This window comes from Phalaenopsis equestris, unplaced genomic scaffold (genome assembly GCF_001263595.1).
Source record: "Phalaenopsis equestris unplaced genomic scaffold, ASM126359v1 Scaffold000297, whole genome shotgun sequence".
Lineage (NCBI taxonomy): Eukaryota > Viridiplantae > Streptophyta > Magnoliopsida > Asparagales > Orchidaceae > Phalaenopsis > Phalaenopsis equestris.
Window position 1 is genome coordinate 3,056,025 of NW_018164739.1, and position 27,096 is coordinate 3,083,120.

At 34.0% G+C, this 27,096-nt stretch overlaps 1 protein-coding gene across 1 annotated transcript; it reads left to right on the forward strand.

The window, feature by feature from the left end:
* Positions 1-21,218: 21,218 nt before the first annotated feature.
* On the forward strand, positions 21,219-25,040 carry LOC110025449 (CRAL-TRIO domain-containing protein YKL091C). The gene is made up of 6 exons (XM_020725933.1): positions 21,219-21,383; positions 23,468-23,726; positions 23,884-23,920; positions 24,292-24,397; positions 24,511-24,621; positions 24,731-25,040. The coding sequence occupies exons 1-6, from the start codon at positions 21,315-21,317 to the stop codon at positions 24,845-24,847; spliced, it is 699 nt and encodes a 232-aa protein (XP_020581592.1). The 5' UTR covers positions 21,219-21,314; the 3' UTR covers positions 24,848-25,040.
* The last annotated feature ends 2,056 nt before the right edge of the window (positions 25,041-27,096 follow it).

Here is a 27,096-nt window from a genome sequence, read left to right on the forward strand (position 1 = left end):
TTCGAAGGAACGTATCCCTTTGATTAATTATAACTTGGGGGGATGCGCAATAATACTTTCAATAAGAAAGGTCTTTCTTAAATTATATATGATATCCAGGTAATTGGGAAACCAGAGATTTTTATTATCTCAACCAGGAGAATCCTGATGCTGTCAATGTCTGTACCAGGCCATAGGGCAGAGGTTGAATCACCGTATCCATTATAGGTGGCGACGCCTAGGCATACAGATCCCACGAGATAGCATTAATATTTTTTTTAAGGGAATGACAGTGCTCAAAGGAGGTGTCAACAGAAAGAGGAGGAATCCCTAAGTAGGTAGAGATAGTCGAGTCGGGATATAATGGATCTGTCGTCCCAAGCTACAGAGATCCTAAGTCCACCTAGTTGTGAAAGTAGTCGACCCATTCCGACCAGGGAAACCTTGGCAACAATCCATGAATTATGTAGTCCAAAAAAATCTCGGTAGTCCTAAGGTCAGAGAAAAAAAATCTATAATTTCTATGACCCTCTAAGAGATGAAGTAGGTGAATATGAGACTTATACTCGTCAATTAAATGACAAAGAAGCCGCTGGAATAGAACAGGAAAGAGAGGTCTGGCTACAAAGCCAAAGATACTCTCATAAAGGTCTTACACCCTCATCTGGGTCAGAGGAGCCTCTAACGCCCTAGTCGTTGCTAGACAATCTCTTAAGTAGAAAACATATACTTGGCCTAGTCAATTGAAGAAGCACGGGGCTCCTCCTCGGGACAAGCAAAATGATGCAGTTTTTTGCAATTAAGAATAAATGTGGAGGCCCTATTTGGGATGATTTGAGAGATTGTTATACTCGTCAATTAAATGACAAAGAAGCCGCTGGAATAGAACAGGAAAGAGAGGTCCGACTACAAAGCCAAAGATACTCTTATAAAGGTCTTACACTCTCATCTGGGTTAGGGGAGCCTCTAACGCCCTAGTCGTTGCTAGACAACCTCTTAAGTAGAAAACATATACTTGACCTAGTCAATTGAAGAAGCACGGAGCTCCTCATCGGGACAAACAAAATGATGCAGTTTTTTGCAATTAAGAATAAATGTGGAGGCCCTATTTGGGATGATTTGAGAGATTATCATGCAATGCAACCCATTTTGAATCCAGTCAAAGGTCATGCAGGCAAGTAAGACAGAAAGTAATGCTGGGTTTAAAATTGAGATATTTTAATACTAAAATTTTTATCTTGATTTTTTTTATTATTAGCATTTTTGAAAAAGAAATTTTGGGTCCTTAATGAGTCTAGGTTATATCTCGCAAGGTTTACAGACAAACCAGAATCAAAGAAAAGTAAATGATAAGCGGACTGCAAAAAATAAAAGAAGCCAAGTACAAAGAATAAGAGGTCAGGTGCTGCTAGGTCAACAATCTTTCTCAGAAAATAGAAAATTCCTTATCCTAAAGTCATACGACAATAAAAAAATTTGGACTTAAGGTACGACACACGAGCAAGCTGCTCCTGGTCATTTTCACTTGGTTTGATGCATCATGATCCTCAGAACCCGTGCTCGTATCTTATTTTCGATACAAATTCCCCAAGAACTTTAAATAAATACATGAAAAATTTTAAAAAAGACTCTACCTACAGAAAAGTTAGTACAAGTAATATTCATGCAATGCGTAATGAGCCACTAGCTTAGCAGCATCCGCAGAAAGTGTTAACTTTTAAATCAATATTTGCTCCTCCTTTCTCATTTATTTTTAGGCATGTCTCCTACACAGAAAATTGCCCCTAAATATACTAATGCGTATGTCTTACACCCAGTAAACACACAAAACAATATGCAAAGGATGTTCGACTAGTACACAAACCAACGAACAATAGTCAGAAAATCAAAAATACTATCTAAGCATCCTGGTCTTAGCCTAGCAAATCATTTATTGCATGGTGTCCTGGTCACAACATCTAGGTGTTACAAGATGCAGGAGTGAAGGATACAATATGAATTTGACGGGGTCATCGACACCAACATCATTCTAAAGATCCAAGGGTTCTAATGTATATCACCCAAAATGATTTTCAAAGAGTTGTCCTCACATATGGCCTAGTTCTCTAATTGCATAATTTTAAAATGGAGTGGATATTGGAAGTAGAGAAAATATAATGATTTTTTTTTTAAAAAAAAGGTTCATTAAGTGCGGGTGACATATGCTAGATTTCTTGGAAGCTTAGCACGGTTATACGTGTGTTGATCCCGATGCAATAAGTTATATTGCTCACTGAGATTTACTCGACAAGCAATGTTCGTTAAAGCATCTCGACCAATAATGGATCACTCACATAACAAGTCTAATTTGTCCTCAAGACTCAATGGCGATGTGCGTCACAATTAAAATGATTTTCAAAGAGTTGGCCTCACATATGACCTTGTTTGCTAATTGCATAATTTTAAAATAGAGCAGAGGTTGGAAGTAGAGAAAATATAATGATTTTTGTAAGAAAATAGGTTCATTAAGTGCGGGTTCGTGACATGCAAGGTGACATATGCTAGACTTCTTGGAAGCTTAGCATAGTCATGTGTGTCTTGATCCCGATGCAATAAGTCGTGTTGCTCACCGAGATTTACTCAGCAAGCAATGTTCGTTAAAGCATCACGACCGACAATGGATCACTCACATAACGAGTCTAATTTGTCACCAAGACACAAAAGCGATGCTCATGAAAACATGCAACAAGATCCAACACACCGTGATCACTCGATCGAGATACGAGTGATCACGACACACAACAAAAGGTGATTTAAACATCATGCAAAATGCAAATGGCAAACTTGTGGCAAATGCAAAGTGACACAATGAAGTGCACACATATTGTGCACTCAACATTACTTTAAAATTGATTCGATATATTAGAGCGATTGTTTCAGATAAGGATAAGCTTAAATTGGGATATGTATTAAAATAAACTGGACCACGATATAAACTTGTTTCTAAAACTTCCATTAAGAATTGAGCCCAATTAAGACATATTCCATCTCTTAAGTAGGCAATGATAGAAGCATTTAATCCTCTTAAGGTTAGAGGTTTGAATGCTATTTGAACTAATAATATATGAATATATTTATAATCTTGAAAATAAGTATTTAGATCTTCTCTAGATAATAATGGTATAACTGCTTCAGTTCTATCTATAGTGATTAATTATTCTACAGTTTTAATAGATGATTTTTATTTAAAATCAAATGTTCCGATTTTATATAATTTAGATTTTTCTATCTCAGGAATTGTCAATTTATTAAAACCTTCTTCATTTAAAGGATATTCAATGACTTTGGTATTTTTTATTTTTGATTTCTTATAGTATATGAGTTGATAAAATAGAATTAAAACGAAAACTAGATGACGTGAGATAACATAAGAATTCAAACAAATAGATACAAATTAAATTTAAAGGAATTCAGACATTATTCTTCATAGAAAAATATAGACTAACTTGTGTTAAGTTTCTAACCAAATTTTAATTAATTGGAGATAGCATCCAGGCTTTCATACAATAATTTGATAAAAGGGCAACAACCAAGCCATCACAATTATTTAAAATTATTAAGAAACTTATAGGTTATATCATATTTTTCTATGAGAATAATGAAAGGATTAATAAATTTATCATTATTGACAGTCAAAGATTTATACAACTTACCAACTCAACCCCGACTTCAAGTATAAGATAATCCTTAAATTTCTTTTATTTCTACATATATGAGTTCCTTAGCAAGATTTAGCTCACCATGGCTTTGATTCCAAATTGCATTTCAAGAATATCAGCTTTTAAAATTAAAATAACATAACACTGCGATTATTACACACACACATATAGATATAGAAAATTAGCGATCTATAATATTATGACACGGGAAAGAATCAGAGTATAATAATAGTTGTGATTGTGCAATTGAACTTAGGTTTTTCATTGACCGATGACATAGGCTGTTAGAAAATTCATGTTTCAACTTTATACACAAATTTCAAAAGAAAAGTACATAATATCCGAGATCTTTTAAATTCATGATTTTTTACATATGTAAAAATAAAGCGACGCATATCTGTTTTCATGATGAACAAATTTGATCTTGAAGAGATGGAGTTTCTCTCTCTAATCCCTTAAAACTTTCTGTACTTTCTGATGGAGAAAAATGTACGAGCTGTGTTAGGTAGAGAGAGGACCCATTCTCAAATTCATGCTCTATTTATCCACCATCCATCAAGGGGGTTACTAACCAATAAGATTTATGATAATTTAATAAATTAATTGATTTTTATTAATAAAATCAATGACATAAGTTAGTAACATTTATTTATTTTAGGGGTTATAGAGTTACAAAAATAAATATCATAAGTTATCATAAATTATGAAAATTAATGACTTATGTTATCAAAATAAATATCATAAGTTGTCATAATTTATGACATAAGTTATGAGTTAAGAAAATTAATGACTTATGTTATCAAAATAAATATCATAAGTTGTCATAATTTATGACATAAGTTATGAGTTATGACAGTTGATAACTTAAGTTATCAAAAATAAATCTCATAAGTTATTAAAATAAATGTGAGTCATAAATAAAAATATAACATAGGCATGCTCATTTCTTACTAATTCTATTGCCACCTAACTTAACCTGTAACCTCATGTGGCTCTTTAGTTGCCTATATCTCATGATTTTATAACATGCAGCTTTCGTTTTATATTAGAAGTCTCCTCATAAAGAAATATAAAATTTGCAGTTTGTCCTTTTAGTAGTGATATGCCCGCATAAAATATTGGCTTCAGATTTATTTTGATTGTATGATCAATAAAATCTAGACTGGAACCTTTGAACTTGATGGAGGTTGTACTTATTAATTATATTTCTGGATCTTGACCGTCGAATTGGTTGAAGATTTGTGAAAGCCGTATCATCAAATTCATATAACTTAGCAACAATCTTAAAGCATTAATTTATTAAAATTACATCACCAACCGCGCAATACTTAAGACCTTAGTTGTTTATTAATTCATCAATTATTATGAATGGCATGATGATCCGACGTAGATGTATACGGTGACGCCATCCAACGTTGGGGTTGAAATCTTATAATGCTCACAAATCTGAAGGCATAAATGAATCGATATTATTATCAGTAATACTCAGTAGTAGGTGATCTCACGTCAGTGTGTTCCTCATCCAAATATTTTATGATGGATTGTTGACAATAGTTAATTATAAAATTGATTTTGTAGATGTCTACGAGTCGAGTTTGGATTTGACCTAAAATTGATCTGAGTCAAACTTATTTGGCATGAACCTAACCCAAATATTAAATGGATCCAATAAATTTAACTTAAACATGACTCGCTTTCAACTCGATTATCTAACGGCTCGAACTCTTTCTCATCTAGATATTTTTGCTTTGGCATAATTGCTTCAAAATTTTGTCTCATTGGTGTAACTTTTGAGGAGATCACCCATCCGAGGAGTGCTGCAGTATGAGCCTGCTTAGCAGTTTATGTCAAAACTTTTAATGGCTACACCAAAAGACATTTTTAAGTTTAAGAGTTTAGCTTTATTCTACTTTAGGAGTTTTATAGGCTGACCTGAAAAGAACCTCCATAACTCATTTAACATTTGCATAATAGTTATTGAGTCAAATTCGGGTTGGTGGGCCAGATTTTGGTCAATTTTGAGTTTGTTGGTCGACCCGACCTTTCCCAAGAAAAAATATTTTGTGATTTTGGACAAAAAACTCACCCAAAAATTAGTTGGGTCAACATGAATCCCAATTTTATGATGCAGGTTCGAGTCGAGTTGACTTTTCGGATCAACTTTTGACAGCCCTAATCGTGTGCCTACTCTAATGCTCTATTGTGGTTCTAATGAGCTTGATGGAGCTCAGTTGTTTTGTTAGAATCCATGTCTGAGTATGAGTAGGCAACAATAGCAATAGAGACACCGCAATGTAAGTTCAAGCAGCAAATATGGAAATGCACAACAACAAAAAGAACTCCTAGTGATATTCTCCAGCTTGACTAGAGGACTTCCACATGGCTTTCCTAGAGACCCTCTAGTTAGTAGTGCCCCATCGCCATCAACACAAAGCCGAAGATGCACAATCCACAATCAAATAATCGACAGCCTAAGCAATCCCTAAGAATAGCACAAATTTTAAAATATTACCAAAAATGAAGAAGATAAGAGTGCAAGTCATTCATTGTTGATGTAAGACTTCACACACAGTCCACATGATAGCTAATCTAATCTATATATAATATAAGCAAGGAAATCCCATCAATAGACATGAAGGACCAGTGTGTAGAATCATGAAAGAACATCCCAACATATAATTTGAAGGAAGATTTACACACATACCACTCAATTTCAATGTATTTATATATGATTAAAGTGCCAAAACGGTGCCCTAACTATTTACATGGGGTTAGGGGTGTAAATGAGCTAAGTCAGCTCGCGAGCCGGCTTGAGCTTGGCTCTTTAACGAGCTCACTAGCTGAGCTTATCGAGCCATGAGGATGAGCTCGAGCTCATCCTGACTCGGTTCGTTGGCCGCAAGCCGGCTCAATTAGCCTATCTCGAGCTCATCCTGACTCGGTTTGTTGGCTCGCAAGCCGGCTCAATTAGCCTATCACTAGTCATTTCGATATATTTTCCGGTGAGCTACTGTTGCATCCCCCTCTTCCTTTAAATTTTTAGTTTGAGTTAGCGAGCCGGTTGTTGCCACTGCGAGCCGAGCTCGAGCTCAAAATTTGGCAAACGAGCCGAGCTTGATAATGCTATGGCTCGAGCTCGACTCGACTCGTTTACACCACAAAATAGGGTGAGGTTAGTCCGAGAGTCTATAAAAGTGTCAAACTATGCTCCAAACTCATTAAATTGAGATTAAAATTTCTCTATGAAGGACTATTAGAAGCCCAATTTAAAGAATACAACGACTAATTTGACTCTTTGATAAACTCTGAAACTAAAATGACCCCATGTAAATAGTCAGCATTTGACACTTTAGTATAACACACACACAGTGAGTGAGGGAGTGAGTGAGAGAGAGAGATCTCTAAACTATGCATGAAAATGTGAATTTCAGTTTTTAAAAATTATAATAGTAATAATTTTTGTGCTATGGAAGATTTGAGTGATACAAATGTAAAAAGTAAGTGTATGTTTTATATATGTAAATACATAGGAATTGGTTGGTATGTATGTAAATGCCCAATTTTAACAAGGTGGTGACTTCAGGCAGCTACCATCGCTTTCCTCCACTCGGAAAATTATGTTGCCTGATGGTGTGATTTTGTAGTTCAAGTTGAGATGATATACTCATAACATAATTCCTATAAGAGCTAGAAAAAGAACTAAGTACAATTAGATAATGGATAATTGTCAGTAACATTTTTGGCTTTCCTTTAAGAGATTATGAATTTGTATTTATGTAAAAAATGAAATTTAGGTGATAGATATGTAAATTCATAAGAAATAAGAGGTATGCATGTAAATATTTCAAAAAGAATATACAGGCGAGCACATGGGTGATGGTTGAAAATTTGTCCTTTGTGTGGAGGTGAAGGTGAGACAATCAATGAAACGGAAGTATGAATAATAAAAAAGTTTATCGTATAGAAGTTCAAACGAGAATTTATTAGAGAGTAATACTGATGGAGTTATCTTAATAAAGAATGTTGTAATCAATACACGTTAAGAGAATTTGTGAAGTTTAAGGCTCGGGCAGCATTTAAAATGTGGGGCCATTTTCTTTTGACCACTAACTCTTGTTGAGGTCTATTAACGCATGAATGTTGGTGAGTAACCCCTACTTCACTACATAGGTGTGATCAGAACCCAACCTATTTAGTAAAACATGATATGAACACACTTTTAACTCGGACATGTATTGCAGATCAAAATTGGGTCAAATTTTAGTTAAAGTCGGGGTTAATCTCTAGTTTGTAGATCAAATTTGAGTCAATCTCTAATTAGTATTGTACCATTGTTTGATGGATCCATCAATGAATCCAACTTGTTCTTGGCCAACAATGCAACGAATACGACCCGACTCCGTGTCACGTAGATGTCTGAAGAGAGGAGCTATGAGAAGAGAAGAGAATGATATCAGGACTATCGAAGTGGTAAAGGGCCTTTGAGAGGAGTGGAGCTACGATATCTTGGGGGCCGAAAGACTTTTGCACTCAGCAAGCTACAAATTATCTTTTATTTTTGAAATCTAATAAATAAGAAGACTACAACAACAACAAGCCTTTATCCCACTAAGTGTGGTTGGCTATATGAATCCTTTTTCTATGAATCCTTTTTCTCCATTGTTTTCTCCATTGCATTCTATTGAGTGTCATATTTTCATTTAATTCTAACAGATTAATATCATTTTTAATATAAAATACCGAAGTCTTTTAAGGTATACATTTGCCTTTCTTAACATAAATAAAATCTAAAACATCTATTCTCTTAACAGGATCATCCGATGGTTAACGTTTAATGTGAACAAACCATCTATGAAGACTCTTTCTAATCTTGTCCGCCACTGGAGCTACACCAACTCTATCACGGATATATTCATTTCGCATTTAGTCTCTAAGTTTCAAGCCACTCTTCCACCTAAGCATTCTCATCTCAGCAACACTGATTTGACCTTGTGTTATGCTTCTCTTTTAAAGGCCAACATTCTACACCATAGAGCATTGCAGGTCTCCAATATCTTATAAAATTTCCTTTCAGTCTAAGCAGTACATTTCTTCCACGTAGTGGGATTAAGGCTTTGTTGTTGTTGTTGTTGTTTGTAGTTTAAGTAGTACTTTTCTATCACACAATAGGAGGCTCGATGCATTCCTCCACAAATAATGGCTCTTGCATACATATCTTTAATGACTTGAATATAAGTTATACAATACCTTTCTTTTCTATAACTCTCTAAATGACTTCTCTTGGAACCTTATTATAAACTTTTTCTAAACCAATAAAAATTATATGTAGATCCTATTAAATTAATTTTAAAATTAAGGTTTCCATTTTAAAGAACTTTAAAGAAAACTATTAATTCCAACAATTAAGCCTACATCTTCACATGCAAGTCATACCACTCAAATCATTTTTTTTTTTTTCATTTTTAAACGACAGTAGTATAATGTCTTTTCTTGATTTGGAACGAAAAGAATAAACGTAAAAAACATACATCCCAGGTGAAAATAATATATTTATATAATGGTTTTTTTTATATATTTATTCATTAGTTTTTTTTTTATTAGTATAAATGTCACGTGAATTTCATTAATATGAATAATATTAATAATTATTTAATTTTAAACTAATTTATAATCATATTTTAGTTAAGTTAATTTTAATTTTTAATTATAAATTATTCATATTTTAAGTAAGTCAATATCAAACTTTAATCAAGCATTTTAACGAGTTTATTCGTGAGCTTTAAATGATATCATTCATAATCATAACTGAATCGAGCAACAAGATGTTCAAACTTTTTTATTTAATATTCAAGTATTTTGAAGAAGTGTTACAATTTGTTTAATTACTTAATTAAATGATCATAAATGAGTTCTAATCTAGTCAAATCATGAGCAACTTGTCAAACACTCAGTCATTTGCAGCTTTTAGTGAGTTCGTAACCAGCCAATCATAAATGAATCGAGCAACAAGGTGTTCAAACTTTTTAATTTAATATTCAAGCATTTTTAAAAGTGTTACAACTTGTAAGATTTTAATAAGGAAGATCTACATATGTACCTCCCAATTCTTGCATATTTTCATATGTAACTCCTAAATTTTAATTTTTACATGCATACGACTTTATATATGCTTGAGAATGTATATTTCTTAAAAGTTAAAATGGTATTATTTTTTTTGTGATATGAAAGATTTGGCTTATATAAATATAAAAGGTAAATTTTGTGTTAGATATATAAATACACACGAATTGTGTGGTATGTACGTAAATGCCTTTTTTGATAATTGAGACATTTACTTACAAATCACACAATTCGTGAAAAAGCATTCATACTTACATGTCACTCAAATTTTTAAATCACATCAAAAATATCAGTATCATTATCCTTTTAAATAAACTCGAGAAATAATTTTGAAGAAAATGATTTCTTTTTTCATTCATGGGTTGGGTATCTATAGAGTCATACAAACTTTTTATAAATAACCCTTATACTTCTTATATATTTGCTATTTACAATTAGACCTATCAAAATGAGATACAAATCTCAACACTCCCTCAAGATGGGCAAAATATATCCAATAAGCCCATCTTATTACATAATCTAGACAAATATAATGAACTAAGTCCTCTAGTGAGGCAGTGAGCTACTTGCTCTTCAGTGGCTACATGACTTAGCTTCAATAGTCAATTATTCAACTTTTCCTTGATGAAGAATCTATCAATCTCCATATGTTTGGTCCTATCGTGTTGCACAGGGTTGTTGGCAATGCTCATTGCTGACTTGTCATCCCACAACTTTGTTTGAGTTCTTTGATCCACCTTTAGTTCGACCAACAAAGCTCTCAGTCACATCATCTCGAAAACTCCTAAGGTCATAACCCTGTACTCTGCCTACGATGTTGACATCGCTACTATAAATTTTTTCTTGCTCTTCCAAGAGACCAAGTTGTCCCTACAAACATGCAGTATCTTAAGATAGATCTTCTGTCATCTGCACAATTCGCCCAGTCAGCATCACAACAACCCTCAATATCTACATGTCCATTCTTTCTGAAGATCAACCCCTTCTCTGGTGCACTCTTCGAGTATCTCAGAATCTGATACACTGCGTCCATATGACCATTCCTTGGATCATGCATATAGTGGCTCACCACGCTCACTGTAAATGAGATTACGGGACGTGTGTTACTCGGATAAATCATACGACCCACCAATCTCTGGTGTCTCTCATGATCAACTGGCTCTCCTGCCTCTGCGCTCAGCTTGACCTTCTGATTAATTGCAAAGACTGCATGCTTGCATCTCAACATGCATGTTTCTGTGAGGAGATCCAGTACATGCTTTTTCGGAGATAAGATCATTCCTTCTGGTTCACTAGCCACCTCAATGCCAAGGAGGTATTTGAGCTGTCAAAGGTCCTTAGCCTCAAATTCCTTGCCCAATCTAACCTTTAACTGAGCAATCTCTACCTCATCATCACTGGTGATAATCATGTCATCAACATACACAACAGTCATAGTGATGTGACAAACATTTTGATTGTATGGTCGACATTGATTTGCTAATATCTCATGCCCACGATAGTTCTTCTAAACTTGTCAAAACAGACTAGAGGAGACTATTTCAAGTCATAAACTTGCACATCTTGCCCACTGCCTGACTCTTCTTGAATCCCGGTGGTATGTCCATATACCTCGTCTAGTAACTCATCATGAAGAAAAATATTCTTCACATCAAGTTGGTGTAACCTCCACCCACCATTCACAGCCAGACAAACCAGAGTCATCACTTTATTCATCTTTGCTACAGGTGCAAAACTCTCGTCATAGTGAATGTTATCTGTCTAATTGCACCATTTCTCCACCAATCGTGCCTTGTACGCTCCACTTTCACTTATATATTTTATTTAATTATGAAAGTACACTTGCACCCAAATGTTTTTTTCCCCACTGGTAATGGTACTATCTCCCACGTCCTGTTCTTATCGAGAGCACCAAGTTCCTCCGGCATAGCCGTGTTTTAGTTTGGATTTTTCTTAACTACGTACCAACACTTGGGTATAGAGACAGTGTCTAAAGATTCAATGAATGTTCTGTTTACAGATGATATGTTAGAGTATGAGACAAACCGAGCAATGTCATGTGAGAAACCATAACAACCAGAAGGATAACGATCAAGAGAACTACCCACATTGTTGCAAGAGGTCCTCTTTGAAACCATGGGAGTGGGAGGAAAAGGGAGAGGAATCATATCACCCGGGTAATTATATTCTGAACTAGGTGTAGGTGTCAGGTAGATTGAGGTAAGGGACTTGATGGAACTAGTGGGACGGCAGGCAATGTTCTCTCATTCTGCCTACTCGTATACAAACTGTGCTTTTTGAGGAAAATTTGTGTACGTAACAAGTACGCAGAGCTGCGTACATCTGAGGGTTATAGGGAGGTTATATAGATGTTACATTTGTGTTATACACATGTAATCTCCATATAACCTCCTTGTAATCTCCATATAACCCAAATGTACGCGGCCGTGCATACTTGTTACGTACGTAAATTTTTCTCGTGCTTTTTTAGCTTGATTCTCTCCATCTTCAGGTTCATTTTCCTCATTTTTCAGCTCTTCTTCAGTTGATCTTTCCCACGCAACGGGACATTGCATCATTCTCATATGCACCAATCTTTGACCCCCACTATTCTCCCTCTCGTGCCTCATAACTTCAGTATCTGATTAGTCACTAAAATGTGAGGTCACCTACAGGGTGTAGTAAGGTTTGAACTCTCTAAAGTGCACATCCATGCTCATAAACAATATATTCTCTATCAGACTTCAATAAAGATAACTCTTACAGGTAGCAGAATAACCCACAAAAACATACTTCACAGTTCTAGGATGTAATTTCTCTACTGTTGGTCAGTTGTCCTTCACAAAACATACACAAGCAAAAACCTTCAACGGGAAGATCTCACTATTATCTTCTTTCAACATCTGATAATGAGATTTCTAATTCAACACTCTCGAGAGTATTCTATTTATCAGTTGAGCTGATGTCAAAATTTCTTGCCCCCCCAAGCGCTTTAGGACATTCATCGTGATTATCATGCTTCAAGCTACCTCTCGAATGTGTCCATTTTTTATTTCGGCTACTCCATTTTGTGTTGGTGTGTATGAACATGTGGTTTGATACTGTATCTGTCGGGCTGAAGAGTATTCCCCAAACGCCTTGTTGGTATACCATGTCTCATTATCATACCTCAATTCTTTTACTACTATACCATATTGAGTCTGAATTGTCTTGTGAAGCAAACACATCATTTTTATTTCTCAATAGATATAACCAAATAACACGAGAAAAATAATCAATGAAATTCACAAAATATCTATAACTATCCATAGAAGTTGTATAACAATGTCCCCATACATCTTAGTACACCAAATCAAAAATATAAGAATTCCTTTTAACAGAACTGATAAAAGAGCTCTTAGTATGCTTACCAAATTCACAAGTATCACACACAAGTTTTTGTGTATTTATCTTTTCATACAAGGATGAATACAAACGATTCAATAATATAAACAAAGAGTGTCTCATGAGTCAATGTTGTAGCAACAAAACATCCTCCACACTCCTCTCAGATTATTCTGCCCAAGCATTCTCAATTATGGATGCCAAGGCTGAGTCGATCCCCTCTTTATCTAATTACCGGAGTCAACTATGCCACGTGTTAGTCCCAAATATCTAGTCAGTCCTATTCTCTTGAAAGATCACCTTTAGAATATCAAATGAAACAATATATTTTTGTTGGAATATAATGATACTAATGGATAAAAGGTTTACTGGAAAGAAAGAAACATGCAAAACATTAGACTAAGTGATAGAATTGATGCACCTCACTATACTGTTACCAACCACAGATTATGTTGTATTATCAACTGTCAGAATGTTCTCTAAAACTGTTAGGTGAGTATAGGTAGAGAACTCACTAACGACACCCCTCTCTTATCGAGATGCATCAGAATCTACTATCCATTTTGGTGATCTTGTGGTGGATATAGAGATAAGAGAATGTGAATCACGAGTACCGTTGGCTGAGTGAGCATAACTAATAGTGTTCCTCTTGGATGATGATAAGGTGGATGCATCCTCAGTCAATTACCTACCACACTCTACTTCCTCTTCAACGTTTCTAGTAACTCGTGATCCTCATCGATGAAGACTACCCTTATTTTTCTTCCCTTGTTCCTTGCTACCATTAGATTTTTCGGGTAGCCTTCTCTTCTACCGCCCCCATGATTACGATCACACCCTCTAGGATGTTCACATCCACCTGTCTCTCTCTTCTTGAGTGGATTTGGACAAGTCTTTATCAAGTGACCCTTTTCTCCATAATTTTAGCACCTGCATGTCTCTCCCTTGTCACCTGTCATACTAAGCTCGATGCAGCCAAAGCTAATCACATACCTTGATGACCACTCGGCTTAGAGTATAGCGTTATGCAACTCTCTTCCTATACGTCAAATTAACTATTCTTCAGCCTTCTTTGGCATCTTAGATATGTAAAACCAAATTTCTCTCCTTCACTGTTATTTTTTTCATTGTTGTTTCACCGTAGAGATCTTTAAAACACCCTTGTTGTTTTAAAAATCACTTGAGCTTCTCTTTTCACGTGAGCACTATTCACGCATCTTCTATTCATGAACATCTGCTCTCCTCCCTGTCTCACATAGTGTTCTTCTCAACAATCAACAATAAAGCCCTTTTCTTTTTCTGCGTCTCTTCCTTGCGCTGCTCGAGTGTGATTCCGCTATTGTGAAAAACGATGACAATTAAGCAAAAAATGGAACTAGAAAAATTGCACGCAGAAAAACACAAGAGCGACACAAATTTACGGGGTTTGGCAAATTTTCCTGCGCCCATGGAGTTGCAGAGGATTTTATTTCTTCGAGGAATTACATCGTCTAGTGCCTCGAAGTTTACAAGAAAATCTCTATTTTCTTCTCTCCCTTTCTCTCTCTCTTCCTCTCTTCTCTCTTAAAGGACTTTTGGTCTGACTTTTTTATGACAAGTCATAAGAGACTATTTATAAAAATCAGGAAAGCGGTAGGTGAGAGATTAGTGAGCGGTATGTGAGATTTTTATAGATGAAGCTAATTAAACTGCGGTGAACCGGATCTCCACATTACCCAACAATTTTTTAATTTGTAGACTGGGACACTGACTGCATCACTTACTGTCTGCATCATCTACTAGATGTATCGACATTTTCTTCAAACATGATATCCTCTACTTTCCTCCACCTCTGCAATTCATGGCTCCTGTCTTCACGTTGGAAGACCAGCTGACGTCGAGCACAACTTCAGCTTCTCGAGAGTAATATCCTTAGTCGATGTATCAGCATCAACATAGCTTTGTACCTCCAAGCTCTTTCCTGGGTTAGTCTTATATCTATTAACAACTCTCATTGCATGAGCAATATTCTATCTCAGTTGAAAGCCCTTTTCAACAAGTCCAGTTGTGTACCTCTTACTGCCATCAAGCTGCCATCAAGCGCAGTCTTCACAGCGCAGTCTTCACCCGGTACACCCACTTTTTGTGCAATGTCTTCTTCCTTAGTGAAAGTTCTGCTAGCTCCCATGTTTGATTCCTTGGCAAAGAATCTGTCTCATCCTTCTTGGTTAGCTCTCACTTGCTTGAATTCTCATCTTGCAAGATTTTTTTATAGCTTTGTGGTTCTCCACCATTTGTCTGTACAAGGTCAAGTTTTCCTGTCTTTGACGCTCTGTCACTTTTCAGGAAATTAACCTTCTTCTACTTCCCCATAATACACCTCTGACTCATGTGTCCTTGCCTGAGTAAGCTTGTAGTCATATATAGTGTGTGAGTTTTCTTACCCCGAGCCAGTACTAATGCTCTTTTGGTAACCTTACAAATGCTATCTGAGAACACCACCGAATGACCACCCTCATTGAGTTGTTTGTCCAACAAAGATGCGATTTTTTTTCAACTCAGGAATGTGTCTGATTTTTTTGCAAAGTTCACTTACTCTTGTTAGGGAGTGTAATATCAACATCTCTCATCCCCACCACATCCAGAACTTTTCCATCAGCCAGATATACCTTCCCAAAGTTACCTGCAACATAATTTCACATTAACGTCCGGCGGGAAGATATATGGAAGGAAGCTCATCAATCCAGTATCCAGTTATCAACAGAAGTGTGAACTGTCACCAATAGCGCATTCTGTGTTACTTCAGTTACAACATTAGAACCATCATTTTCCTTCTTAGGACTCCTACGGCTCTTTTTTTATGTGGTCTGTCTTGCCACCATTTCAGCAGTTTGTCTGCTGACCAGTTTTTTATTTTGATTTTCCTCTGTTTGAGTTATTGTCATGTGATCTCTCTCTGGAATTAACATTCAATACCGAACATGAACACAAGGCTTCGCCAGAATCCTCCATGTGCATCTCCTCAATTAAAATCAAATCACGAATATCATCATATTTCAGCTTAAATTTATCTGCAGAATTGCTAACTGCCATCCTAATGGCTTCTCAGTTATTTGACAATGAAGCCAACAATATCAGCGCGCGTATCTCATCATCAAAATTAATTTCAACTGATAACAATTGATTTGTGATGATATTGAAATCATTTAGGTGTTGAGATTGAATAACATTTTCATCAAATGCACATTGTTATTTGCCGATGATTTTTTATACATACCTGATAAAGTTGTTATGAGATCTGCAGTAGTCCTCTCCTTGATGACATTGTGGGCAACCAATTTTGACAGAGTTAATCAAATAACCCCTAGAACCTGTCGATCCAACAGATTTCATTCTGCCTCGTCCATCTTTTTCGGTTATTTTCCCAGTAACGGAAGATGAAATTTCTTTCTATAGAGGTAATCATTTATCTGCATCATTCAGTAAGCAAAATATATATCATTGAACTTCTCGATCCCCGGACCAAAGCTCTGATACCAGTTATTGTGAAAAATGATGATAAAAAAATAAGAAGTGGAACGAGAAAAATTATACGCAGAAGAACACCAATGCGACATAAATTTACGTGATTAGACAAATTTGTCTGCGTCGATAAAGCTGCAAAGTATTTTATTTATTCGAGGAATTAAATCGTCGAATGCCTCGACGTTTATAGGGTTTAGGGACACATGAATCAGAGGTGCATTATGGACGTGGTAACCTTATAGATGCTATCTGAGAACGCCACTGAGTGGCCACTCTCATTGAGCTGTCTGCCCAACAAAGATGTTGTTTTTCTTCAACTCACGAACGTGTCTGATCTTTTGCAAAGTTCACTTACTCTTGTTAGGGAGCGTAATATCAACGTCTCTCATCTCCACCACGTCCAGAGCTTTTCCATCAGCCAGATATACTTATAAAAGTGAAATATAACATCACTTATATTTACTTTTTAAAAGTGAAATATAATATTTCATGCAGAGATTTATGTCATTAAAGTGTTATAAAGGTAAATATAAAAAGTTATGTGGTATGTCAATAAATTTTCCTTCATGTTTTTTTTTAATTTCTCTTTTATGGATAATTTTTATGGAGAGTTTATTTGTTTTATTAATTAGCTTATGATGATTTTTCGTATTAATATGAAATTAATCTCTCTCTCTCTCTCTATCTCTCTCTTTACTTTCATGCATATTTTATGAGCTGCATTATAAATATCATGGTCTTAATTTCGATGGTAAAAGATTGGTCGCCCGAGTTAGATGCAATGTTCAATATCACAAATGGATAAGGTCAATATTGAATCATGTTTTGTTCGTGAGTTCACACCTCAAGGGTAGAGCTACCGAAAGAGGAATGAATGATCTAAGATAGATGAAAAAGAAAGAAGAAGGCATTTTGTTATTCTTTTTGGGCAACAATTCAATTAAGTTATCTCTTTATAATAACTCTTTCCTTTTATGTAGAGGCATTCTCACTATTAAAATAACATTGATTTGATTTATCATTTGCTTCCTTGAGTGCATATTTTATATTATCTCTAGTGTCTTATCTCTTGTTGGTGCCACATTTGACCTTTTATCCTCTACTTCTCTCATCAAGTCATATCCACTATCATTCTTGGTTGATCTGCTTGAGGACTCCCCTGGGCAATTTGTCGCTTGGGGCGAGTAGGTTATGAACTTGAGGGATGTCTGGGTTGGTTTGGTGTAGCTTTTGGTGAAGTTACAAACTGACTCATAGGGGGCTATGTTCTTCATTCGGCTATCCATATTAAGTTATTCGTAGTTGAGTATTCTCGCTCGGTAATTTTTTGCTCGGCTACTTGTACCCGATCGTTTGGGCCCAATCGCTTGTACATCTATTGTTTGTTGGATAGATTCTCTTGATGATTTGGGCTGAAAAAAGCTTATTTGACTTGCTCGAACTTCTGCCAACACATCGTGACTACTTTTAGTCATCTTGCGACATCATAACTACTATGGTCTTAGTCTCATTTGGATAAGATTGGCTATCCAAGTTAGATTTGATCTTCAAGGTGACAAATATATAAGATCAATAATCTTGAAGTAGATCGAAATTCTTTGTATACATGACTACTACCTTAATTCATGAAATTAAGGCTATCAAACTCAATCAAATATATGGTAAATCGTGAAGGGAGAAGGATGGCTGTATACCAAAAAAAAATTTTCGGCTCAAGACGAGCTCCATTCAAACCTTTATGATAGTGTTCAAGCTCGTCTGGTTTCAATTCCAGTTTGTTTGCGTTCAATTTCAGGTCGGCTCAATTTTTACGATTTACTCAATTGGAAATATGAATAATCTTTATTTATCCCTAGCAAGGTGAGATTATTTAGCTTAAACCATAACATTTTTATTTTAAAAGATGAAAACAATTATTTTTAAAATCCCTTGAGATAAATAATCAAACTAACACGAGCTTTATTGAGCTGAAAAATCAGCTTACTCATAGACTAAGTGGGTTATAAGCTCAAGTTGTGGAGCTCTTCTTTCTTTTAAACATTGCAATCTTAACCATACCCTATAATGTGAGGCTAAATGAGCTAGGTGAATGATGGGGGCTACATGAATAAGAAATTGGGCTATAGGAATTTATAAAATTTCTTATCCACTTAAGCATTCTCATCTCGACAACAGTTAACTTAGTTTTATGCTTCTCTTTTAAAGGCCAACATTCTGTATCATAGAAATTGCAGGTCTCACCGCCATCTTATGAAATTTTCCTTTCAGTCTAAGCGGTACTTTTCTATCACACAATATGCCCGAAGCATTCCTCCACTTCAACCAACTTGAATTCTACTAATAACATTCTCATCTATAGCACCATCACTTTGAACAATGGACCCGAGATATCTAAAGCGTTCACACCTTTTAATAATTTGATCACCCATAGTTACAACTATGTCACTAGAGCTACCACTATTAAAATTGCATTACATGTATTCAATTTTAGTTCTACTCAAATGAAGGCTATTAGACTCCAATGTAGACCTCCATAATTCAAGTTTTTCTTGAGCTTTTTCTCTAGTCATATCCACGAGAAGAATATCATTAGCGAAAAACATGCACCAAAGTACATTCTCCTGTAAATGTACAGTAAGAGCATACATAACTAAATCAAAAGGATATGGGCTTAAAAGTTGATCCCTGTTGTAATTCAACTGAAATAGGAAAATATTTGTTCAATCTTTCTTCTATTCGAACACAAGTAACAACTCTAGCATACATATCCTTAATGACTTGAATATCAATCATATCAACACATTTCTTCTCTAGAACTCTCCAAAGGATATTTCTTGGAACCATATCATAAGTTTTTTCTAAGTCAGTAAAAATCATATGTATATCCTTCTTATTCTCTCTGAACTTCTCCATCAAACCTCTCAATAAATGTATAGCTTTCATAGTAGACCTGCTCGACATGAATGCTCGACATAAATCCAAACTGATTATAAATTGATTATGAGAAATTTTTGTGATACATATTAACCTATGCTCAATCAACTTAATTCCTCTATAATATGCGCCTTGTGCTCCAAGGTATATATATTTTTCACCATTTTTAGTATCTAATATATGATAAAGATCACTAAAAACAGAATTTTTTGTGTCACATTAGACTCTCTATGACTCATTTTTTATTTTTCCCAGTTCTTTAAGTTTTCACATTTAAACTAATTTTCTTAACATAATTTCATATGTTTTTTTCTTTTCTTGCACATTATTATTTAATCACCAGCTATTTTTAGTTATAAAAATTTTTTCTTTTGATTCTCCAAGTACATCATTTGTCACTTGTTTAATAGTGTTTGTTACTTCATTCCACATAGAATTTGTTTCTTCATGAACATCCCAAATCTTGAAATCTTGAAGTTTAATCATAAAAATATTTTTTTTGTCTTTTAGGTGTCCCTATCTAATTCTATGACAATTATTCCTAGTATTCTTTTTCTTACAACTCTTCATATTAAAATTTAGAACTAATAATGATATTAAGTATTTAAATCTTCACTTTGAATGACATTACAATCTTTACATTTTCGACTATCTCTTCTTCTCATAAGAAAATAATCAATTTGTGTTTTATTAGATTTATTTTTATAAGTAATTATATTGCTCATCTCATTTCTTGAATAAAGTATTAGTAATAACAAAATCATACGTTAAAATAAAATCTAATATGAATATATCTTTTTTATTAGTCACTCCAAACTCATAGCCACAATGAATATTTCTAAAATCTTTTACTACTATACTGACATGTCCATTTAAATCATCTAAAGTAAAAATTCTTTAAACCATAATAGATTATTTAAAATAGTTAAAAAAATATTTATTATAATTAAAAATATGATAATTATCAAAATTTTAGTATATTATATAACAATGAAGATTTTAGCAAAAATCTACGAGGACGATTATTACTCGGTTCCTCGTTGGTTATACTACACTTATATGGAAATATTATTCTAGAAGGCATCATGAAAAGCACATGTCCATAAGAACTTAAGAGGCATTTAGATGCATACCACACAATTCTAATGTACCTAAAATATTTACAAGCATATCATTCAAATCTTTAACATCACAACAAAAACACCACAAACATAATTTTTCAAAAAATGTAAAATATATTTTTCATGCATAACACCAAAATGTTATGAGTGCAAATATCAGACTATGGATGATAGATATATAAATATATAAAATATAAAATTTATGTACTATGCAAGAAAGTTTCTCAAAAGCTTATTAATGAGTGAACCTAATAAGACACCTAACGTTCGACAAATTCCCCACCAAAATAGTTGGCTAGTAGAGTATGAATTGAATTTAAATATTTCAAGAACATTAAGTGAATGATAAAATATTGTGATCATATTTATACCATAATATATAAATAATCATCAAATGCTGTTGGGTTCCGAGAGTGGGGTCCAGCTTGGACGCTGCGGAGTACCAGTTGTCGACTTCATATTAAAGAAAGCAATAAGAACTGAGGCACGGTAGTTCAAAACTTCATCTTCCTCACCAACTAAACCCCACCTACCGTTACAGTCTCCTCTCCTCTCCTCTTGCTTTCCAAAATCAATGGCGGATGTGGAGATGAAGGTGGAGCTCATGAGAAAAATTTTAGAGCAGAAGGATTCCGATTCAAAGGTACTTCCTTTTACTTTTCCATGGCAGTTTAGTTTTTCTTTTCCTTTTTTTTTTTTTCTGTTGTCATTTTTAGTTCTTATTTCTGATTTTAATTTGCTGTATAGGGTAGCTGTTAATGGTTTCTTTTGCTTCTATTTTCCTGCTTTGTTCTCTGCATTTCTTTTTTGGGGGTTGTGTGGAAGTGTTTGTGGGGTTGCTGTTTTATGTGTATTTGGTTTTTGATATTTTTAAATTATTATTATGGCTTGTTTGATGATGTGAAAAATTAAATGGAGTTGAATTTTATTTTTTGTTTATTGTTTATTTTAATTTTTATATTTTGGTTTTTGTGGCTTTCGCTTGTTTAGCTTGTACGCAAACTTTGAATGTATCAGAACTCCTATTTTCTCCAGATGCTGTGGGAGGGAAGAAATGAATTGGTGAATGGTGGAGCTCATTATGCATTGATTTTTAGTCTAAAAATTGGAGATTTGATATGTCTTTGTTCATTTCACCTTTTTTTGGATGACTTTTTAGGGGTATTTGCATACATACCAACCAATTCATATGTATTTATATGTATAACACTTAAATTTTGCTTTTTATATCTATAGTACCCAGATCTTTCATGTCACATACAAAAATACCACAACTTTAACTTAAAAAAAAAGAAGAAAAAAGTGAGCTATTTCATGCATAGTAAAAATTGAAGTTTGGGCATTAGATATGTAAATTTATAGAATTGAGTGGAATTTATGCAAACCTTCCATTTTATTTAGGGAGATTTACATACATACCACCCACTTCCTATGTATTAATATATCAACCACATAAAATTTAATTATTACCTACAAACCAACAAATCTGTGCCAAAAAATATAAGAATCGGATGGTTTGTATTTCATTAAAGCTTAAAATTGGAATCTCTTCATAATTTATTTGACTCTTTATTTTGATTAGTTGATTTTTGTATTACATTCTTGAATGAGTTTGACTTGTGTGGCTGATAAATTTTGATTTTTCTAAGTCGTGTATTCTATAGCCGCATCTCTTGGACGCTTCCCATTTGTTCGTTAAAAGCAGTCAATATTTTCTTTTACTAGTCTTTTTGGTTGAATCTCATGAATGGCTTCTTTTTCTTAGGGGCATTTACGTACATCTCAACCAATTTTTATGTATTGACATATCTAACATCTAAATTTTACTATTTACATTCATACCAGCCAAATCTTTTACATGACATAAAAAGTGTCACTATTTTAACTTTTAAAACATTTAATACACCTTTTCATGCATTAATAAATGAATAAAACTAGCTAAAATACCCTAATAAAAAAGAAATATGTTATGAGTGGTTGAAAATATTTCATTCTTCGCTATCACTACATGTTCAACGAAACTAATATACATAATTTTATTCATATTTATCTTTTGAAAACTATTATTTCAACTATGAAAATTGCAAATTACACATTTATCCTCTTAAAACTATTAACGAGCTGATTTTGAGCCAAGTTGGGGGTAGGCTTGAAATTGGTTTGAATGGATTGAATTCGGATTGAAATCTGCTCGTAGCTCGTTATGTTCGATTTCGAGCCAACTCAGCTTGAAATTTAGTCGTGGGTTCCGACTCGAAATCGGAATGAGATGACACTAATTTGAGTTAGTTGGATCTGTTTTAGGTCAAAATCGGTTCGATCCAGCTCAAGATCGGTCTGATCCAGCACGTAATTGAAACAAGATGACTCAAATTGAGTTATTTGGATCCATTCCAGCTCGAAATCGGCTCATAGCTCATTATATTCGATTTAGTTTATTTAACATTATATATAATTTCATAAATAAAAGATACTTTGAGCCGATCCGTGTATGGCTCGAAATCGGCTAAAAAAAACTTTGATCCAAAATTTTGGCTCTTGTTTATTTCGATCCCATCTTAATCCAAAGTAAACTTTGAATCAATTTTCAAGTGATTAACGATCTTCGAATTAAATTCACATCTGTAAAAGTCTCTAAAATTCAAATTGTTTTATAGAATTGCATAGTAACAATATATATATTTACATAAGAAAAAAATTTCATAAGCTTGTCCATATGATATATAGGATTTGGATGATTCAACTCTAAAGAGATTTCTGCGTGCTCGAGATCTAGATGTTGAAAAGGCAGCAAATTTTCTAGTAAAACATCTCAGGTGGAGAAGAGAAGCAATTCCCAAAGGTTATATATCTGAATCAGAAATTCAGAATGAAATTGCTCAAAAGAAAATGTTCGCTCAAGGTTTTGACAAAATTGGCCGTCCTGTTGGAGTTGTGTTCGGTTGCAGGCACAACGCCTCTAATAGAGATTTGAATGAGTTTAAGCGTAAGTTTTATGTTTTACATTTAATGGTGTAATTCTGAATGATTATTTATGATTTATTTTATATTTATTTTGATGGAATTTAATAAATTCAAATATTTTCATAAAATCTGATGATAGTTCGCTTCAATGTGAAATGTGTAATTTCTACTTTTTGCAGGTTTTGTTGTGTACATCATTGAGAAGCTGTGCTCCAGGTAATTAGTCTGTACCAATTTCTTATCATGTAGCAACATTAATATGTTTATTACATAGATTAATAACTATGAAGTGTTCATAATTCATAGTAAATTTTATTATTTTGTAAAAGGCCTTTTTACATAAATACCACACAATTCTTATCCATTTACATATCTAGCACATAAATCTTCATATTTACTTGCATATCACTCAAATCTTTAACACCACATAAAAAATGGCACCACCACCATCTACTTAAAAGTGAAATGCACTTTCTTAAATAGTTTACAAGTATAAATATCAAACTTTTGAGTGTTAGATATGTAAATACATAAAAATTGGTCGCAGCACTAACCATATGATTCATATTTAACTTCAATATTTACAGAATGCAACAAAATCAGGAGAAATTTACAATAATCGCAGATCTTCAGGGCTTGGGATATTCACATTGTGACATACGAGCATACATTGCAGCTTTAGATATTTTGCAGGTTTTGTAATGTTTTATATATACAAAGCACATTTCTTTCTATAAAAGCTATGTTACATGAAAATTTCAAAGCATAATTACCTAAATTTATGTATCCCCTTGTGGTGCTGGCAGAACAACTATCCTGAGAGACTGGGAAAATGTTTTCTCCTGCATGTTCCATACTTGTTCATGAAAGCATGGAAGATTGTCTACCCATTCATTGATAAAAACACCAGATCCAAGGTTTCTCCTGCCTCCACTTCTTAATGAATAAGTGAAATTTAGCATGCCTTTTATTACTATGATTCTTATTGCTATTGTTATCATTGGGAACTTTATGATAATTGCACAGATAATCTTTGTTGAAGACAAGAACATGATGAGTACACTACTGGAAGATATTGAAGAGAACCAGCTCCCAGAACAGTATGGTGGAAAGCTAAAGTTGGTGCCAATAGAGCAGTCTTAAGCCCTTTACTACCATATCTTCTTCACAACCAACAACTGAGAGAATATTAATGCTCTCTAATTATATCGATTAAGAAGCTTAATTGTTCCCAATTATGGTCTTAATTTATGTGGAAATCCTCTTATAATAACACTGTTATTCAATGTGAAACCATATTAAGGTTTTATAAATAGAGGGCTCTTTTTTTTAATTTCATTTAGTTATGAAATAAAATTGTTAGATAATTTTTTGTTTCTGTCTTGATAATTCAAGTTCTCGGATCTGACATTCTTATTTTTTAAAGAGACTACAAATTTTCATTACTATTTAAATGCCGGATTATTTTAGCTCTTATTTTCGAAGTATAATTAAATCAGAAGTTTCTCCTTTGAAGGCCTTGGAAAAAGAGAAATTTACATCCATAACTCCAATTCCTCTGTATTTACATATCTAACACCTAAATTTTGTTAGGTTTAGTGGAGCTCAGGTTCACTTGTAGAAATTAAATGCGCTTGCACGCCACTATTAAATGCTTGCAGAAGAAATTAGATTAAATAGTGGTTGTTTTCCTTTCAACAATTCTACAGAAGGCGTTGGTTCACGGCGAAGAAAAGCGAATTGTAAGGTTCTAAGTTCTCCCTCTGCTCTTCTGCAATTTGCTTGCAGTGAGGACTTCCCTCTTCCCTGCGGTTCGTTCTTCTTCGGTAGCTCACAGGTAAAGGAGAAGAGAGAGAGTTTTTTTGTAATCGTCGTAGTGATCGACTGGTGTATTACTCGAAGAAATAAAATTCTCTACAATTCTGTGGACATAGGCTATTTGACGAACCACGTAAATCTATGATTTTTTTTTATTTGCGAATTGTTTTTCTTGATCCGATTTTTCGCTTTATTACATCACATTTTTCCACAACAAATTTTACTTTTGGTATTTATATCACCTAAATATTACATGTCAAAATAAAAAAAATTCGTCATTTTAACTTTTAAAAAATGCAATGGATCTTTTTCAAAAAATGAAACTTACTTTTAAAAAGTCTAATCATGCATAAGACATGTGCGGGAGAATTTATCTTCTTCAATAATTTTGACAAAACAAAAAAAATTGTCCAAAGAAATTATCCCCTAATTCATTCAAAAGTCAATATTGAACTAAGAGATTTCAATAATCAACAAGTCTGACGAGCCACAAAGCACATGACCGATAATTTCTTACCATTGACTCAACATAAGCCCGAAGGCTTGGTCACTAATATGCTTCAATAAATCTACCAAATATGCATCAAGTGTATATATATATATATATATATGAGCTCAATGCTCCACATTTTATTTCAACAAAAAAAAAAAATATACAAAAGAAAGAGACCCGAGAAACCTATCCACACCCTATATAACCCACTCAACAAAACAAAACCTAAGGTTACTTCACCTCAAAAAGAAAAAAAATTCAACTTACACATAACAAATAAAAGAAAATACAAACCCAACAAAGAAAGCAACAGACAATCACAAACTATGAAAGAGATCCAAAATAGCCAATTTCGAGAGAGTCGAAGACACCGAAGTAGAAACAACAACAGCATTCCCACAACCACCTTCTTTAGCGGCCCAGTTAGAAGCCAAGTTACATTCCCGTTTAGTATGCATCCGTTGAATATCCAATTTTTTAGATAAAAATAAAATGTTCTTCATCTGATGACTAATACTCTAATAATGTTTAATGTGAAACCTGCAAGATTGCCAAAGAATAAAAGAATTTGTTTCTATAATAATATGTTGCCAACCAAACCTTCGAGCAACCTGTAGAGCAAAGACTACAGCATCCACTTCTGCAGCTAAAGAAGAATTAGAACAAGAAGCAGCCATAAACCAACAAATTATAAAGCCCAAAGAGTTTCTACAAACACCACCCACTCCAGCTGAATTAGAACTCCAACTCCCATCCGTATTGATTTTAATAAAAGGTTCTCTAGGATAGCACCAAAAAGTTTTAATATATCTCTTAGCCAAGCTAACAACAGATAATTGTAAAGAACGAAAAACGCCTTTCAAATTACTTGTACCCGACAGCTTGGATAAAACAAGACTCTTTTTCAAATAGTTTAACACCATACCAACCTTATGATTAATGTTTGGCATTATTACGTGCCAACCAAATAAACCAAAATATAATAGAAGGCACATTGTGAAAAAAGGAGTGTCCCAAACTACTCCAATCATTGTAGATGTCAAAAATAATAACATAAGTTCTATGAATCTTCTTAATAAGA